Here is a 19,772-nt window from a genome sequence, read left to right as displayed (position 1 = left end):
CACACACACACCCCAACAGTGGCAAACAGAACACACAATGGTGATGGAGGGAGAGTGGAGGTAAAGAACGCTGCTAAAAAAAAAAGGGAGATGTCTGCAGTGAAAGGGGGAAATGTTCAGTGGAGGGAGAGAAGGTGCAGAGGAGGAGGTGGTAGGAGAGAAAGGCAGAGACAAGGGAGGTAGAGAGGACACAGGGAAATGTGTTGGAAAGGAAAAAATGAGAGTCAGAGTTTGGAGCACAGGGAGAGGAGAGGGGAAGAGGATAGGAGAGATAAAATATGGGGCGAGAGAGAAGAAGAGAGAGACAGAAGGGGGAGGAGAGGGAGAGAGAGAAATCGAGAATAAGGGGGATTGAGAGACAGAGAAAGAGGGAGACATGGAGAGGGAGAGAGAGAGAGAGAGAAATTCATCTCTTTTGTAACACTGCAGAATGGCACCGGATCTATTTTGTATGGCCACAAGGGGAGCCGCAGTCCAACTCAGGTCATTCAGACACCTTCAGGCACTTTATCAAGGAGAACAAAAGTGTGTGTGTGTGTGTGTGTGTGTGTGTGTGTGTGTGTGTGTGTGTGTGTGTGTGTGTGTGTGTGTGTGTGTGTGTGTGTGTGTGTGTGTGTGTGTGTGTGTGTGTGTGTGCGCGCGCGCGCGTGTATGAGAGAGAGAGAGAGAAAGAGAAAGAGAAAGAGAGAGAGAGAGAGCCACAAGAGGAAATGAGAAAAAGCTAGGAACAGGCAGAGACGGGGGAAGGGAGAGATAACTAGAGAAAGTGTGACAGAAAAACAAAACAAGCAGATGAATGGCACATTTGACTTAAAGGGAAACTTCTGGATTTTTTTTAAAACTGTTTTTTTCCCCCGTGTTTTTAGATCCATATTTTTACTAGGGACAAAACGATCTAAATCGGTTCAGTATGGAGTTAGAACACCATAACCAGCAACCGCAAAATGGCTATACAATGTAATGCCATGGGGCAAGCAAGTCGTAATTAAAGTGAGCCGCTTGTTTTTGTCACTGACAGGCACTGAAAGGATCCCTACAGAGATACACCTGTGTGTTTACCTCAATAACTGGAAAAAAACGGTAGAAAATGACTCTCTACAGTTTCCGTAGTTCTAGTTTCAGCAACTGAAACCGACTAAAGACCCTCCGCACAAATATCAGTGAATCCTGAGGGCAGCAAGCAGGAAGAGCAGACAGGAGTATGGCTGGCCACCGGTGTTCAACACTGCAACTTTATGACAACTGCAGCTCTGGAGCCAACATGGTGGCCATATAGAGCGAAACACGTGTTTCGCTTTGAGTGGGCGTGTCGTGGCATGTGGAAATAGCGTAACAGACTGGACTAGTGAGCTAGTTAGCAAGCAACAGGCTATCTAGTCACTTGTCTTTATATCAGAATGGTCATTCCGTTAAAGTAAGCACAGGATTACATATCTAACATACCAGTAACAACAACAACCCCTTACAATGCCCTCCAGGCTTTTCTTTTAAGCAAATGAAATGACCGAACAACACCATAGTCCTGCAATTCTCAAACCGTCAGAGGCAACACCAAAACAATCTCATGAGCCGCTGCTGGCAAAATACGCTCCTTAATTGCATAGGATTAAACTTTCCTCACTTCGCACAATTCAATGGTCTACGTCACAATCGCCTGCCTCCAACAGAAATGAATGGGATATAGAATTTTTCTTCACTGGCATATATATTAGTCACACACGGCCGCACCTCTGTACAGGCCAGAAGCTGTTGAGCCCATATGGCTGCCAACTGCGAAGACAACCCCGACTGACACACTGACTGTGTAATTCACGAAGTACAATGTTCCTGGTCACACTATCCATCTCTGTATATACAGTAATATTAAGGTACAGTTCTACATGTAAATCCTCTTTTTCTACCCCATCTGTACTCAATAGCATACTCTAAGACCAGTGTGTGTAACGGATGCATATGGGACAGAAGTCTAGTCTCTGGGGGTATGTCTAACTGTGCACAGACCAGCCACTGTGGAGCCAATCTGGCTGCTACCAGCAAGGAGCAGCGCTATGCTAGCTCTCCTGCCTGTTAGCTTTACCTGACTACACATCTCTACAGACAAGACATGGCTACCAGTGTCAACTGTAAAGGCAACATGGCAGTCAGTATTACCTGTAGAGCCGACATGCCGGTCAGTATTAGCTGTAGAGCCGACATGGCAGTCAGTATTAGCTGTAGAGCTGGCATGGCGGTCAGTATTAGCTGTAGAGCCGACATGGCGGTCAGTATTAGCTGTAGAGCCGACATGGCGGTCAGTATTAGCTGTAGTGCAGTGTTCATTTTGGCAGCTATTTTCGATTTAGTCTTAGTCTTTAGACGAAAATGCATATTAGTTTTAGTCACTTTTATCCTCCTTAGTTTTAGTCTAGTTTTAGTCGACGAAGTCTCATTACATTTTAGTCTAGTTTTAGTCACATTTAAAAGTCCATCTTATAGCCACATTAAACTTCTCCTTCCCTTCTCAGGCCCGGGGACCCCTTGTGTAGTGTCTACAACTGCATAATAGTCAAGCTTGCAGTACTTAAACTGTGGATGCAATTAGTCTCTAAGATACAGATCTCCTAGTATATGCCTACAGCTGAATTCCAATGAATTTAAATAATTTTAAGGCAATACTTAATTAACAGTATTATTATTAAAATATAAGAGAATATCAAGTCTAGATTTTGAAGATTCAAATGATGTGATAACACAATACAACTACTATGCCTACCTGGCCTTAGTTAAAATCAACCACATATCCTCCATATGAATTGCTGTGCAATCTGATAACCAACATATTTAGCTAGACGGATAGTTTGAGAGTTGAAAGTAGTGCCAATGATAATAACAATCGCATAAATAGACAAGGATATGTAAACAAATCACATATTCATTTATTTTTTCTTGATTAATGTCATGCGTGGCCTGTCCTATAGTCCATTCTGCAATGCGTTTACTAGCTAGTTATCGATAGCTAGTATAACTTAGCTATGCTACCTCATAGTTAGCTAACGTTAGCTAGCTAAACATTTTGGAACTCATTTGCCAAGCCAAACTGGAGGTTTCAATCGAAAATGACTAGCTAGTTATCCAAGCTGACACAACCTATACACTCGACTGCCCCTTTGAAGTTAACTTAACGTTGGCTAATATATTCTAATAACTAGTTAACATTAGCTAATTATCCTTGACAGTTACTAGCTAATTTACCTTGGCATAAATTGCAGGGTTGTCTTGTGCGCTTTCAGGTGCCTCTTGTTGTGTTCTTCCCACCTATTTTGAAGCCACAAGGTTTCTCTCCCGTTATTGCGGTGCATTGTGTTTTATTTTCTGTCAAGTTATAATTAAAGACTGTCCAGATATCTATTCTTATTTTTCTTCCAGTAGCCTACCGAGTGCCTGAACTTCAGCCATCATGACATTTGTTAGGGCGTCACTTGCATGTCTGTCTGGGCATCTCAGGGAGTGGAGGAGGGATAGATACAGGACCGGGCAACATTCAACCAATGATGTGTATACAAGTTTAGAAAAAAAAAACAATTGTGACTTAGTCAACCACCAACATTTTCGTCTCGTCTCGTCTTGTCAACGAGAGTTAAAATAGATTTAGTCATAGTTTTTATTTTTAAAGATCCGTTTTCGTCACGTCTTAGTCTCGTTTTAGTCACGGGAAAAAGATTGTTAACGAATATTTTTCGTCATAGTTTTCGTCAACGAAATGAACACTGCTGTAGAGCTGACATGGCGGTCAGTATTAGCTGTAGAGTCGACATGGCGGTCAGTATTAGCTGTAGAGCCGACATGGCGGTCAGTATTAGCTGTAAAGCCGACATGGCGGTCACAGTTCATTCCCATATCTCTCACTGCAGCCACCCACTCAGAGAGATCAGCACTTGGCTCAAGGCTTCCTGTTGTAACAGCTAACCCACCTCACAAGGGAGGCCCCTCTCCTTTCCTATTACTCCTGTCCTTGTGTGCCCTCACCTTCCCGCTCCCTCTCTGCTCCTGCATCTAATCCTGTCCTTCATTCACCTCTTGGGCCCTCCCTCTCTGTCTCCCAGATCTCTGGTCCCCTGCCTTTCTTCTACTTCTTTGGTCCAGTCTCTGTCATCACCACTTCTGGTACTCTCTTGCTTTCTCTGGTACCAACACTCACTGGCCCAAGTAACGCCTGGCACAAAATTGTGTTTTGGGTGATCAGATTGCAGTCGGATAGGGCTTGACCACATGGCGCATTGCGGACAGATTGTGATCCGATTGGCCAAACCACCTCAGGAAGTGGTCAGGGAGGCATTGTGAGGCACTCTGAACACAAGTGTAAATGGACACAAACGACTACATGGGCGGAAATTAGCAATCTCGTATTTCTTGCCCCACTTTGAAAACGTAAGCAAACACAATAGTGTAGCTTCACGGATGGCGACCACCTCTTTTTTTCTTGTGCTATTTTTTTTTGTCCTCTCCTCCATCTCCATCCCTCTTCTCCTCTCTTGCTCTTATGACCCCCTCCTCTAGCCCTTTGAGAAGTTTCTATCACAAATATTTGACAAGAATACAGCCAACTGAAGGTTCCATTTGGTGATGTAATAAATGTAATAATGAACTCAAGTGACCATTATGAATGGCAGTTGATTTCAGTTCTAGATCTGTACGGTATAATTCTGGAATGACTTGCAAAAATAAAAAACCTCACTTCACAAAGGGTTAAGGGCCCCCCCCTCTCTCTCTCTCTCTCTCTCTGTCTCCTTGTTCACCTATGCTGCTCACCTCACCTGGCCTCCTGTCCCAGGTGAGAGTGGGAGCGAGAGTGCTCCCTGTGGGCTTGCATAAGCATCACATGGGAGACGTACTTAATTAGCGCTCCCGTTGTGCTCGTTCCGGCACACTCACAGAGAGCTGATTCCTGCAGGCCCTCACCTCCTGTATTAATAGAACCACTGTCTGCCTGAGGTCATGACCCCACTGGACTCTCGTGCTAGAACAGGATGGCCCTGGGTGCCTCAGCTAATAAAAACCAGTGTGTGTGTGTGTGTGTGTGTGTGTGTGTGTGTGTGTGTGTGTGTGTGTGTGTTTCCGGCTGGCACTGGACAGGCAGGCTGAGAATGATATCCTCCCATGACTGCCACAAAAAAGGGGAGGAAAGATAAAAGTATGTGTGTGTGTAGCTGTCAAAGCAGCTCGTCACAAGAGCACAGTCATGACCACATTGCCTTATTTGATCAAAACGGATGGGAACAGGCCAGCCTGAGCGAACACTCAACACAGCCAGACCGCTCATGTAGCACGCACTCAATGACTTTCCCTGACACCATACGATACCAGGCCAGATCTGGGGTAGAACCGCGCCGGATCCGACCAATCTAACGACGGCTGCTGTCAGAACATAGAGCGACAGAGAGCACGAGCTCTCTTCACATCACAACTACACCGTGGCAAAACTGATCACGGTCACAACCACGGTCACAACCACAGTCACGAAACCTAACATTGTACCACTGTGATATAGGTGAGGTATCCTGTCAATGTTACAGGAGTACCATTTCATTGTATTTACTCCACAGAAATGGGCAAAGTGGGGCGGTGTGTCAACAGAGGCCTTTATAATTGGGTTTTAGTCCTTTAGGAGGACTGAGAAGCCGTGCCACCACCACCTTCCACATTGGCTGTAATGAAGCAAACTAGTTTGGCAAGTGTGTGTTACATGATTTTCCTGCAGTGTTGTGTACTTTTGGGGTAGAGTGTTGGCCAACTTTAACTCAGGCTGGACTGTTTGGTCGATGTGAGAAGCTTTTTCAACGCACAAAAAACAAAGGCCTTTTTAAACACTTTAATTAAAAGACAATATGACAATAACGTGTTGGGGATTATACTGTGGTGTACTGCTAAACCAGTACTGTCGCATCTCATGCACAAACACACACACACAAACAAATAAATAAAGACACACACACACACACAAACAAACAAAGATACACACACACACACACACACCATTATGGCACAGTGACAGGTGGCATCCTCATGTTCAGGAAGGAGGAGTGAGAAGCAGCAGACGAGATAAAACGATGAAAGACTGAGATAGAGGGAGTAACAGAAAGAAAGGGACAGAGACCGGAAAGGAGAAAAATGACAGAAAGCCAGGGAGAGAGGTAGACTGGGGGAGGTCAGTGGGGAAAAGATAGGTGGAAGGGAGATGGAAAGAGATCAAAGTACACAAATGACAAGTAGAAGCCACTGGAAATCACCGGGAAGTCTTTGTATTTGCAGGGCTGTGTGTGTGTGTGTGTGTGTCACATGTGACAGACAATAAGTATGGATGCGCATACAAAAAAAAAAGAAAAACCCACAAGTGAAAATGAAAGCGTGAACAGGAATGGGTGTGTGTTTGTCTTGAGGGAGAGCGAGACTCACAGTTCCCTGAACTAGCGGTGGCTTTCACTGGTTAAGAGCCCAAATGAGTTTACTTCAACATCTCAGGAGACACTGTTGAGTGTGTACATGTGGTCGATTGGTGTGTGTGTGTGTGTGTGTGTGTGTGTGTGTGTGTGTGTGTGTGTGTGTGTGTGTGTGTGTGTACATTTGCATTATTGTGGTGTGTTTTATTCATGTGTGTATGATGGGTCATTATGCTAGTGTAAAAGTTACTTTGCTTTCATGACCACAATGACTCATGTTTACCAGACAGTATCTGCATCACCTTACCGTCCCATTACTGCAATCGTCTTGACACACAGACTCATCCTTCCAAAATCAACAATGGCTTAATGCTCAGTGTATGTATGATTGCACTAGTGTGTGTCTCTGTGTGTGTGTGTGTGTCCCACTACTAAGGCTATCTCTTTAGTTTACACCACTGCCTTCCGACTCCAAACAGGAAGTGTTCTTCCCATCAAACATAGAACGCAGACAGACAAGACAGCACCGGTTCTGGGTCAGACAAGGCCAAACCGAGCCTGGGCCTGTGAATGGGGTAGATTCTGATTCGCATATGGTCCCGATGTGGCTGAGATCCAGTGTAGTCTAAGCTGCTGTCCAGGCTCAGCTCCTCTCCAGTCCTTCTACCGAGGCTTAACCAGCTCCGGTCCTCTGTCCCAGTAACCACATAGCGACAGACACTCTTCTCCTTTTCACTTCTCTCTCTTCCCCCCACCTACTTTGCTCCTCCCCAAACTATGTACATTTCCTTGCCTCCTCTGTCCTCCATGTGTTCCATCTCTCCATCCTCTCTCCTCTGTGTGTTCCATCTCTACATCCCCTTTGCCACCTGGGCGGCCATATTGTGTTTGATTTAGCCTACTTATGGCAAAATGGTGCAGCGCAGATGAACAGTGGGGAGGTCATTTCTAACATACTCTCCCCTCCCCTTATTTTTCCCTCCTGCCTTCAGCAGAGGGGTAGCAGTGGAAGGAAACGGGGACCAAAAAAGCGACGAGAGGAGGAGGAGCCCCCTCTCTTACGGTGCTGTTGGCTCAGGGCCTGTACATGGTGCCAACCTGTCGTGTGCCCACTGATGTGTGTCTTCTGTTGTGTCAGAGACAGAGTAGATAATGTGTGTGTATTTGGTGGGGCAGGTCTGCAATCCATCCCGCCTTCCTTTACCCTCACTCTCTTAGTACGCGCCCCCCCACCCCCCAAATCCGTCCCGCCTTTCGGAAAAATTGCAAAGCTGTGCTGTTTTGACCAAGTACAGGCAACGCTGGGGTCTGCCAGCCCAGAACAACCGCGGCCGATGGCCCTGGCCTCATATGGCCTGAGGGGCAGCACCAGGGGGCATCGCCAATGGCGCATTGCCATAGGGGGGTGTCACCATAGCACAGTGGCTGGGGGGGGGGGGGGGTGGCGGGGCTGTGGGAAGGTGGGGATGTGTAGGAAAGAGGAGGCAGTGGAGCACTGAGAGCAGGATAACCGACACTGGCAGGAAGAAACGTGGCGGGAAGTTGCGGTAGGCGGTAGTGGAGCATTGAGACTTTGACGCTGGCGGGAAGAAACACTGTGTCTGTCCACCAGCGCCAACCATCCGGAACCATCCGTTAGGAAGGGGGGGAGATTTCTGATGGACAGAGAGACTTCAGGAGCACTGTTTAATTCATCTCCAATGACAACAATGTCTGCTCTTGCCCTATGGTATTTACACACTTTAAGGAGACTAAGTTGACAAGGGCAATCACCCGGCATACTGTAGCCATCAAGGGTGTCAAGGTTGTGAGGTGCAAAATCAGCAAAGTCTGTTGACTCAAACCAACAGCATTGATTCTGATGTTTGATGCATATACCCTTAACTTTACAGGGACAAATTTCACCTATTAAAATCAACCCCCTCTGCTAAGCTTCAATGCAAGGATAAGGTCTTTAGGATGTCAGTAATTTCCATGAGTGTTTGTGATTGGGCTAAGCTGAACTGGGCTGGGCTGGGCAGAGCACAGAGGGTTATGTACAAATCTCTGGCAAGTTGATTAGCAGGTCTGGCAAGCAGTGGTTTTAAGGAGAAAATTCGAACACATCATGCACAGGAGTGGAGCGTGCACATATAACGTGCATCTAGAGGACCATGAGGAGATTTTCAGCTGCATTTCACAAGAAGTATACTGGTTTATAATCGAGGACACTACTCAGTCTGCGATCCCAATCCCAATCCAGCCCAGATCCAGCGTTGATGCGCTCAAGAAACAGCTGCGGTCTGGAATGCATGTCTAGGCCATCAGCTCTATGAATCTGATCAGCCCCGGCACACCACTAAGACACAACGTCTTTGTGATTTGGGCATAGCATTACAGGCTAGTAGGCATACGGCAAGGAGACTAGGTGACAATGTTGAACTCTTTAGGAGCCCAACTCACTAGTGAATAGAGGTGGAAAAGTTGCTGCTGTTCAGCCAAACTTTAGGAAGTTCCTCATGAGCACAGAGTGTTTTCTCACTCTTCAGTTGGTGGCAGCCTTAGCAGGGGAAAAAGGACTTATATGTATACATACAAAATAAATTAAAAAAAGGCTGCCACATTGATTTCGAGTCTCTGTGCAGTGAAGGAAAAGAAAGCGCTCACGGGGAAAGAAAATGTAGCACTCTCTCGCTCTGTGGGTAGGTAATGAGTTTGAGAAGTTGTTTTACCCTGATATGGGCTATAAGGAGACAGAGGTACGTCCGTTGGGTGTTGCACACTGTATGTATGCTCAGTGCTGCCAACACGACTATATACTGCCACAGAAGATGTGTGGAGTAATAAAGTTGGGAAGGAAACAGATGCTTGTTGAAATCACTGCCTTCGGTAATCAACAGCATTTGGGTTTGGTCAGACTGATCTCCTTTCAACATGGAACGAGAATCGGAGAGAAAACAGAAGGGAGACACAGTGGGGGTTTTAAAGTGGGCTTCTGCCACACTGGGCTTCAGGGGCAAACACATTGCTGAGGGCTTAAAGAGTCTAGAGAGGGGGGGGTTGAGGCAGAGGACAACAGGGCTGTTTTTACGAGGTCAGGGGTGCTCTGGGCAGGGGGTGTGGGGGACTTTACGAGGGTTATAAAGAGTGTGGGGGCCGGTGGGGGTGAATACCATGTGTGCCCACTATGCCAACGACAGGATTTGGCATGCCATACATAGGCTACTCTGCAGGGTTGTACGAGCAGCTTCTGCACTCACCAACCACAGGGCACCAATGGCAGTTTCTCAACCCAAAATGACCAAAGATTAGCCTGCTCTCAGATTCAAACTACAATACCATTATAAGTACATGGGGTGTTAGTGCCAGCAGAACACCAACGCCGTACACAAATTGTTAGTGGTTCCCAAGGAGGCCTCAGCTTTACTCAAAGCTGTTGCGTTTCCTAAACCTTCACAGCTTTGGGGTACGTTTAGTCGAGTGAAGACAAACTTCTGACATGTAGCAAGTCCGGAGAAGTTAAACCAACCAAGTCATATCAATTACAAAAGGCCCAACAGGGTCTCTTAGGTCAGTCTCAGGACCCACTTTTGGAGGTCAGTGAGCTCTTCGGTCACCCCAAACCTTAAACACACAGCAGAGGTAGTGGATGCATTCACACACACACACACACACACACACACACACCTCAGTGATGATGTCCATTCAAGCGTCCTTTTGGGTCATTCCATGTGAAATCAAGAGGCCTCCCAACTGACCATTTTCGCTTTGCTTCATACTTTATGTAAATGATGTCATTGGAGTCAGCAAGTAGTATGCAAAATGTTAAGCCTGTGTCTTCTTTAGTGTCTGAGATACGGAGACTTTAAAAAGAGGGCGTGGCACTCATTTTACTGCAAGAAACAAGTGTTGCTAAAAATGACAGTCATTACTTTTGAACTATTCATACTAGATGATTTTTCAGGGATTGTTCTATATTATAAAATGTCTAACTTCTAAAATAGTTGGCTCACAGTTGCATATTTGACAAGTTATGGCTTGGAAACTATTAATGAAAATATTATTCTGTGCTTTGGAGCAACTTTTGCCTGCTATATCTACACACTGAACCATAACATCTTTTACATTTTCATATATAATACTATAATATAATATGATATAGTACTTTCTTAGCAACTAAGTGCATGTCCGAAGGAAATTTCTGATTTATGACGCATTCAAAATAAAAAAAATGTAATCATTTCATGTGCATATTCACTCACAATCTACCATAAAAACAATCACTGGAAAGAGCATGGTTTAAGCAGTTAATGCACTAACTATGAAGTTGGTAGCTTGAACCAATTTATATTTATTAAGGAATCAAAAGATGCCATGTTTTACTACAAATAGAAAGGCTAAATACAGAGGCATACTACTTATGATATGATCACAAGCATGTGCAATACTATTACATAAAACACTACTATATAAAACTGCATCAATGAATTCATATGTGTATTTTATGTCCACTGTTGTATTATGCAAAATCCTGTTCTACAATTTAGCCTAACTAACTGCAATGGCAAGAAATTAAAAGCTTCAAAGAAATAGTGTATGTATTATTACAATGTACTGATGTCCTTTTCCAAATCCTGTGGAAGTTTAGGATATGCACAAGAGCGATCCAAAAGATATCCTCTCTCCTAGGCTAACTGTAAGTCTTAGAGAGACCATGAGGAGGCATAAATGTTATTTGTACATCTTGTTCCTCCTCCGATGTTGCATGAATGTTGCCCATCTACCACTTTTGGTCATACACGCGATAAGCCTTTTCCCCCACCAACTGTATCCCCCAGATATTCCTGATTTCACAGCAGTTTGCTCCATCACTGGTAGACGATTCTTGATACATTACAATTGAGTTATTGAACCATGACAATTTGTATTGATTCACAGGTTTAATAGATTACTGGTAGAATCTAACATGTGACTTAAAACAGCATTTTTGTTTATATTAAAACATGGTAGGCTTGGCTGGGCGGTATCTATTTTTTCATAACTTCCTGACATTTCACAGGGGTATACGGTATTTGACGGTACGTTTTAAAAAGAAGTTAGCGTAGCACGATTGCCGCATAAGGTGAGATCGCTACGAATCATTTAAAATATTAAGTCCTGCATGCGAGTGATAATAGAAAGAGAAGTGTCTGTATTCTTGACGTTTTTGAAAATCATATCTTTGGGATTTCTAAATAACCTGATATACCGTAACACCTTAATACTATGCAACTAAATTTCAAGCATCTAGCATGAATAGTTCAAAAGTAATGACGTTTGGAACTTTGTCATTTTTAGCAACACTTTTTATAGCCTCTATATCACAGAAACTGAAGATGATACCAGTCGAGTCAAGTTTTGCACACTAGTTGTTGGGTACAATGACATTATTTACATAAAGTATGGTCAGTCTGATTTTTTTTCTAAAATTCGTTGCTTTGACATGGAATTACCCATACTATGGTAAGCCTTGCCATACAAAGCCAGGCTAAACTAAGTGGTACTCTAAGTGTCACTCTGACTTCCTGTCTGAAAATAAAACAGCTAAAAATCATCACTATCACAGGGAGCTGGTATACACACACCTCACGGCAAGGAAAACAACACTAATTACAACAGGTGTGTGTCTGGGTGGGTGGGTGGTGTGGGTGTTGGTCATGGCAAATCTCTCACATCTAACCACAGCCTAGCCTAGCCTAGCCTGGCACAGATGTCCAACAGAAGCTACACATAAAAACAGGGTTGGAGGAAGGCATGGATATTTGTTCAAGTGAAAATAAGTGAATAAACAAATGCAACCCTACAGGATAAAAAGGGGCAGAAATGACGCATTGGCTTGAGTGCAGTGGCAGTACCTGGACACGGAGCTGAGTCTGACTCTGAAGCCCATCTCTGACTCATAAAGCCAGCTAAAGCCAAAGCTAATCCCGACCCTGATCTAGACACTCTTAATTCGTTTAGGTTCCGCCGGTAACAGGATGAGGCAGCGACACTCACACCCTGAACATTGCCAGGGGAGGAGGGAAATGAGGCAGAGGGGGGAATGCAATTGGGGCGGGGGGGAGTTAAGTGTGAAGAAACAGAAAGGGTCCACATGAACGAAAACACACACACTCAAACGCACACAGTAAGCACTACCTGCCTTCGCTATCTGTCTTGGTTCAGGTAGCGCTGGTAGCACTGCTGATGAGGCTCTATTTGTTATACGTCACACACCATAGATCCAGTCTATCAGGAAGTCAGTGTGTGGGGCATGATGGGGAGCATTACAGTATTCTCTGGGTGCCAACTGGCCCTCACACCCCCCACAAACCACCCCACAGAGGTTGCAGTTCCCCCCTCCTCCCTCGTGCTCTTGAGGCTGTTAAACAGCAGACGACCTAAATGTCTGTTCTCAGACGAAGAGCTAGTACAAAAAAAAAGCCTTGAAGAGTGCGTGTTAACACTGTAGGGGTGCGTTTGTGAGGGGGGCGTGGGGGCGGTAAGGTTAGGAGCTGTGGGTCCCCTGCTTGGGGTTGGCGGAAGGGTGCAGTCAGTGTACTGGGTTCATATGCTGCATATGACAGTTTCAAAATGAGTCCAGAGAAAAGTCAACACCCTCCTGGAGTTTAATCTTTTCCCCCCTTATAAGCACTGCAAGTGTGTGCGCAAATGTGGTGCGCGCACATGTGTGTGTGTGTGTGTGTGTGTGTGTGTGTGTGTGTGAGACTTATCTGCAGGCCTCTGTAATGCGGTGCAGAGCTGGTGACTAATAGGAAATGATTGGAAAAGCTGTCCAGCTCTGATACCCAAATGTTTCAAACCCACATAAGCATCAACGCTCTCTCTCTCTCTCTCTGTGTGTGTGTGTGTGTGTGTGTGTGTGTGTGAAGGCAAACACACTAACTGCCCATCACGGCCAGGACAGCGGGGCTCCAGCCACTGTCAATACCCACTCTTCCCATCAAGGCCTTTCCAGCCCCATAACGGCTCTCTACTCCTGGCCGAGGCACCAGCTCTTCCTTGGTTCCCATTTCACTGCGGGCCTCTGGAGACGGCTTCACCCAGAACAAAGAAACGAACTGACTGTGTTGACCTACATTATCTCTCTTCCAGTGCCAACTAAGAGCTTGGAGAGATGGTTATTTTCAACCATTGGGGCACATTCAATTTTAAGTGCTTGTTTTGGGTGACTGAGTGAGGGGGTCTAAAATCTGGACTATTTAACGAGACTGCGAGGTACACTTTACATGCATTAAAAACACAAGACTAAATTGCAGCACTTCAAAAGATGAATGGGCTCAAATACATCGGCTCGAAATAATGGAATCGTTTTCATTCACTGATCAACCTCTTCGGCAGTCAGAATAAATGAGGCCAACCACCAATGACAGACGAAGTCTGCCTAAATGAGGTAACGTTAACTACAGTCCGTACTCTTGCCATACATTATTTTGTCATCTAAAGAGTACGGCAGTGTTGACTAAATTTAAATTTGGCAAAAGTATTTGCCTCGTTTTACCTGTTACAAGATTTAGTATTTCATGATGGGCTGAAACATTGGAGATGACCAATGCACTGGATTTAACGTTATACGACAAACGTTAACGTTACTTCCTTGGCGATAACTAGCGATCTTGACATTATAGTTCAGACATATATTAAATTAGCGTTATAAAAAACAATATCAGACGTATCAAGTACTTTATGTTAATAAGATAATGTGAATGGTTTGCACTAACCCTTTTATAACGTTAACGTTAGTTAAACATCCCACGCACAAGACAACTGGCATAGTGAGCCATCTGCCGTGACAAGAAGGGCAGTTCGTTGTGGACAAGTAATCTCGTTAGATCATTATCTGCGGCCCTCAAAAATGGGTCCAACTGATTTACAACCACTGCAAGCACCGTCTTCAACATCGCTTAGCCAGCAGGCTAGCTGTAGACAATCTGAGCTAGCTTATAAATCATTAGACAGCAAGATTCGCGACATTAATTGTAAAAACGAATTAGCTAAAAAGAAAACACAGCAACAATATGCACATACACTGTAAATGGAAAAGTCAATTAACAATCTATTATGTGGATTGGCCCATTCCAGATTTAAGTGAGTGTTCTCCGCTAAAGGTTGAGGCCCTCCATTTCGGCCGACAGAAATGTAGTGGTTAGCTACCGCTAGGCTAGCTTGTCAGGACCATAAAAAGCAAGCCAGCTAACTTAGCTTGCGCCTAGCCAGCTAGCTATCAATCTGTCTACAGATGTTTCGCTAGCAGGCTAGCGAGTAAACTAGCTGTTAGCTCCCACATCATAAATGTTAGCCAGGATTCGATATGGCTAACGCTAACTAGCTATATAACCACGGTCGACAGGATCTATCAAATCAAACACAGATAATATTATATTACAAAATGACACCGTACCGAGAAGAAGTAATTTCAATTCCCTCCTGGCGTCTCGCTTGTCTCGGCGAAGCTGCTTATCGATCTCTGCGTTGATTCGTTTCGACTCCTTCGCCTCTTCACTCAGGCAGCAAGCCATCATAGATTCTAAAGTCATCCCCCTGGTTTGGAGAGCCCGGCTTCGACGGGACTAAACCACACGGACCTCGGATGGTTGTGGAATCCCAATCCTCTCTTGAAAATTGGGGAAATAGATGGATTGAGGGGGTTGCAAGGGAGTGGGGGAGGGGGTCCAGGGGGCCTCGCTCTCAAGTAAGTCCTCACCGAAATGTATCCAACTTCACCCGAGTGCGGATCCTAGCAAATCACGGAGGAAACAGGGAATGAGGGGGTAGCGTCGAAGCGGAGGAGGCGAAGGAGCAGGCCCTGTCCCTTCTCTCTGCGTTCGGGCCTTATCTCGCAAATGATTGAAATCCAGGGCAGGCTTTCCTCTCGTTCGTTTCACTGACACTCCCCCAGATCCGCGGCTTTCAGTCTTGAGCGCTCACCAACACGGGTCCCGGTGGCAACGGGACAAACTGGACTGTCGCGACATCCGTGACTACCTTTTCGGCGCTGTCCACAACCCCTCAAACCGAGAAGAGCTTCTGCTCCTTAGCAACAAAATCGGCAGAATACGTTGGACTGGTGTCTTGATAAAAGGCACAGCTCACTCATTTACCGAGTCGTAACTGATTCGATACAAATAAAAGTGGTAATTCGCAAAACTGCGGCCTTATTTCCCAAAGAAGCCTTCTTATGTCACTGCAGCGCAAATACGAAGGCGGCGATGATGGCATACGTGCTACTACCTAAAAATGCGTGAAATGCCAAATGGGCTTTAGATTTTTAGAATGGTTTCTGCCACTTTTTTTGCAGATGACAGCGTCTCTTCCTCCTGTGGAAAACAGTGTAGCACAGTCTAGTGTGATGTTCAACGATACTAGGCAACTGCGGTGAGTGACAGGAGGAAAAGAATGGATTTTGTGCAGGGCTCGGGTGAAATGCTGGCTAATGGGAGCGAAAGAGGCGGGAATTGGGGTCGGTCTGGAGGCGGATTCCAAGAACTGTCATGTTTGGTCGACAGCACTAGCCTAGCACTTCGGTCAAACTCCGCTTCGGAGTCTGGGCGTGTCAATAATATTCCAGTGAAAGAGCGATGTTGTCGAGCGAGCTAATTACACCTGAAAAGCACACACCTACATTTTGGATGTCCAATCACTGTTACACTTGCCTGTATGGGATACTGCAGGGAAAGGGAAAACTGTTAGATGTCAACTCACAGTAAAGGATTGGAAAATGATCCACGCATTCACTTCTGCAAAGTGGCACTGTAGGGGGAGATCTACACTGTCTGAGCTTAATGCTCTGCTTAGTCGATTACTTTCTGTAGTTCCGTTAAGACAGTAGGCTATGATATGAGAATGTAAAATGGACATTACGGGAAGTCAGTGGAGTTAAAGACAGCTAACAGTGAGAGTAAAAACAGCTTTCTAGGACTCAATTTGGGTAAACGGAGCATTTGACTTTTATTTGCATAAATTGAAATCACAGCACATCGCAATTGTGAGTAGGCGTAGCGCTAGTGACATCGTGTGGATATCATAGACTGAGAGTAAATATGACAGTAGTCGACCGCTAGAGGTACCACAAAACCACCGTTGATTCTTATCAAACTTCCGGCTGACTGTCAGGCATAAGCCACAAAACACCGATGCAACGTGCTTGGTAGAGAACTTGCTCAGCAAATTGCCATTATAAAAGGCTGAAAGTAAAAACTGAATGCGTAGAAATCCTGCCTTGCATCCACCTCTTTAATTCAGTCATGGGGATTTAGGCCTGGCTCTAAATGAATGACAAGGTGAGGGGGAAATTGGGCAAAATGACATTCCCTGACCTGTAGAACTAAATGTTTAGATTACAAATCCTTGAGTCAATAAAAATGGTTGAACGTTCAAAGTGTGGGAAGGTTTTGAGTGGCATGTAGGCCTTTCTCTCTCTCTCTGCAATGGCTGGTTCACCACATGAGAGGAGTATGAACTCCTCACACAGAGTCTGCTTCTTCTTCAGACAGCCACACTCAGAGAGAAAAGAGATCATCACTTGCTTTCAGAGAACAATCCTTAAAGGGGCAGTAAATACTTTTGTTGTCAGAAACAAAAATGCGTTTGGAGTTGCAATGATGATACAGCTCTTGATACAGTTGGTAAGAAACATAAGCAGTGTTTCCCAATATTGATGTGCATGTTATGGTTCTTGTTTCTCTGTCTGTCAGTCTGTCTGTCTGCCTGCCTGTCTACCCATCCATCCATCAAACCAAGAATGAGAAACATACAGCCAGAGGCAATTTCCTTTCAGAAATACATAATTATTGTTGCATTCAAGAAGCATTTCTAACACAACAAATACCTCTTATTAGACCCTTACAAGTTCTGCCTGGAACCTTTATAGGAAGGATTCCTTGCAGAGTTCTTCAGGAATGTCTTGGTCTATCAGGGTTAAAGCTGAGAATGCTGTAGGAGCCCCACTGGCAAGGAAGGGGTTTAACTCACAGCACCTTTAAGTGATATGAAGGACTCTAATTTTCATTGCAAAAACAAACAGTTTTTTTCTGTGTTAAAAAGGATTCCAAGTGACAAAGAGTGCGCTTGAAAGCTGGTATGATTTCTTATATTGGGACAAGTACTCTTACTCATTTAGGTTTAAAGGATGCAGGTTAAGGCCTTACAGTGTGTGTATTGTTGCATATCTCTGACTACATGCTCCCTATAGAATCTGCCACACATGCTCCCTGTAGAATCTGCCACACATGCTCCCTGTAGAATCTGCCACACATGCTCCCTGTAGAATCTGCCACATATGTCATTAACAGCAGATGTTCATTAGATGCTCAGTTTTAGTGATTGGTTACAACATTTTTACAGGCACAGGATTTGTTTTAATTAGTAGAATTTCATGTAGGTTATATCCAATACCTTATTTAAAAACCCACAAAGTAATTTTCTTGACACTGTAGAACACTGATATTACCTAACATGTGCTGAGGGTTTCGAAAGGGTTAAGTACTGGACCAACAAGAGTTGGAGTCTGGCTTGAGCGATGCCACCATCATATTTAGTACGAGAGTGAAAAGCTTGATCAACCATCAGATAAGGCATCTCCATGGACACGTCTAAGATATTTTTAAAAGCAGAGATTATCTTAGAGTCCTCCACTAATTTGCTCCATGGGATTGACTCACCAAGAACCTTTCAGTTTAATTCAATTGACCAATCATGATTAATCAATAAGTTGCCATTCTGGAAAGGAAATTGGGGTTTTTATTGATTGTATAATTTATTTGAAAGGTACGCAATGTGTCATGCCAGCGCTGAACCCTGCTACTGCCATGCCCCCTCCTGATTCAACTCACCTGCCTCCATCACATTCCCAGTCCCCCGATTCTCTAATCATGCACACCTGTCATTCCCTCTACCACACTATTTAGTCTCCTCACTCCCTTCAGTTATTGTCTGGTCTCGTCTTGTATGGACAACTCTGTGTCTGTCCCTGTCCCTGTCCCTGTCCCTGTCCTTGTCCCTGTCCCTGTTCCTGTGTCAAGCGTCAAGCTCCGGACTATTAACTCCAATTTTTGTTCCTGCTCTTTCGTATTTCAAGGTCTAGGCATTTTTGGTTGTCAAGAGTTTTGTTCCTTAGTTTTGAGTCCTATCATGGACAGTTTCTGTTTATCCTAAAGATCTTCTGTGCGTTGTGTATTTTGTTCCTCGCTCAGTTAACTGTTATACTCCAGTTTAGTTTTCCGTTAGCCTGTTATCTGTCTCTGGATGACTCTGAATAAACTCTTATCACTGTGAAGTCTGTGTCTAGCCTGACGTCCATGACACAATGACAATGTAATTGCAATAACAAAAAATACGAACCATTTATTTTATAATAGTTTATTTTACAGCTAGTTACCCACAACTATTTATACTTGGCATCCTAGTGTAACAGTAGTCTGAATGTACAAAACTGAACCATTTTCATTGTTTTAGTTACAACATTTGCAAAGCTATTAACATTAATACCCTAACACACCATCTACAGCCACATTCCTACCTGATTTAACCCCAAATTGATATAGATTAAAGTCTGCTACATTGCTACTGTAATAGCACATTGAAATGTCGTTTGTGTTTTTATAACCACTCTATGTACAAACAAGCAAAATGTCCTAAAGTGCATGGATGTATTTTGCAATATGTTATAAAGTCTTCTTCACAGCCAGGAAGGCGACCATATCTTCTTTTGTGAGGGAACAGTGGTTTAGAATATGTAAGTGAAGATAGCTGGAAGACAAAATGATAGCATTGTGAAATTTTAATGTATTAGTATTTGTTAGGCCATGGTGTTGTTCAGGTCAGAATCTGCTTACGTTATGGTAAAGTAAATTGAACCATGTATGGAACATTTATCTTTCAGGAATCGTGGTTGCTTCAAGCTGAATGTTTGTAGAAAGAGCTGTGAGATGAGAAAGAACATGAATTCCGTATCGAGAAAGTCGTTTAACCATTGGTAAGGAGACCCTAAATAGGCTTTCAACACCCCCTTGTGGTAAAACAACGCAATGGCATGTATTATCATCATTTACAGTAGCGATGTCAGTACTGTGATGATAATGGTATACACTGATGGTAGGTAGGCTACACTGACATTTGAGATCTACATAATATAATGAATAGTACCAAATGTCAGTGGTTATTGTATGTTAGGCTTCGTTGGTAGATTTAATTAATCAAATAGGCCTGGGGCTTTAAACATAATTTAGCCTGAGCGTAGCTTATGATGTTCTAGCTTGTTTCAATATTACCTGCTCCGATGGCGAAATAAGCAAAGTACATTTTTGTAATATTGCAATCCTCCATTGAACTTGTGGGCGA

General features: G+C 44.2%; 1 protein-coding gene and 1 long non-coding RNA gene across 3 annotated transcripts in view; both read right to left on the bottom strand.

Annotated features, from left to right (window-relative positions):
- gna11b (guanine nucleotide binding protein (G protein), alpha 11b (Gq class)) overlaps positions 1–15,864 on the bottom strand; it is a 45,455-nt gene extending 29,591 nt beyond the window's left edge. Inside the window, exon 1 of the mRNA XM_012815314.3 lies at positions 14,836–15,864. Coding sequence (XP_012670768.1) covers positions 14,836–14,971 — 136 coding nt within the window. The 5' untranslated portion in view covers positions 14,972–15,864. The remainder of the gene's footprint in view (positions 1–14,835) is intronic.
- A 2,911-nt stretch (positions 15,865–18,775) lies between these two features.
- Positions 18,776–19,772, bottom strand: part of LOC116218410 — a 1,235-nt gene continuing 238 nt past the window's right edge. Inside the window, exons 1-3 of one of the 2 annotated variants that reach the window (XR_006151524.1) lie at positions 19,703–19,772; positions 19,268–19,353; positions 18,776–19,181 (exon numbers count right to left, since the gene is read on the bottom strand). The exon at positions 19,703–19,772 is cut by the window's right edge and continues 238 nt beyond it. This is a non-coding gene — a long non-coding RNA (uncharacterized LOC116218410). Of the gene's footprint in view, positions 19,182–19,267 lie in introns of both variants that reach the window. The other variant, XR_004162833.2, reaches the window with a different exon arrangement.

This window comes from Clupea harengus, chromosome 22, assembly GCF_900700415.2.
Source record: "Clupea harengus chromosome 22, Ch_v2.0.2, whole genome shotgun sequence".
Taxonomy (NCBI): domain Eukaryota; kingdom Metazoa; phylum Chordata; class Actinopteri; order Clupeiformes; family Clupeidae; genus Clupea; species Clupea harengus.
This window is presented reverse-complemented; position numbering and strand designations above follow the sequence as displayed.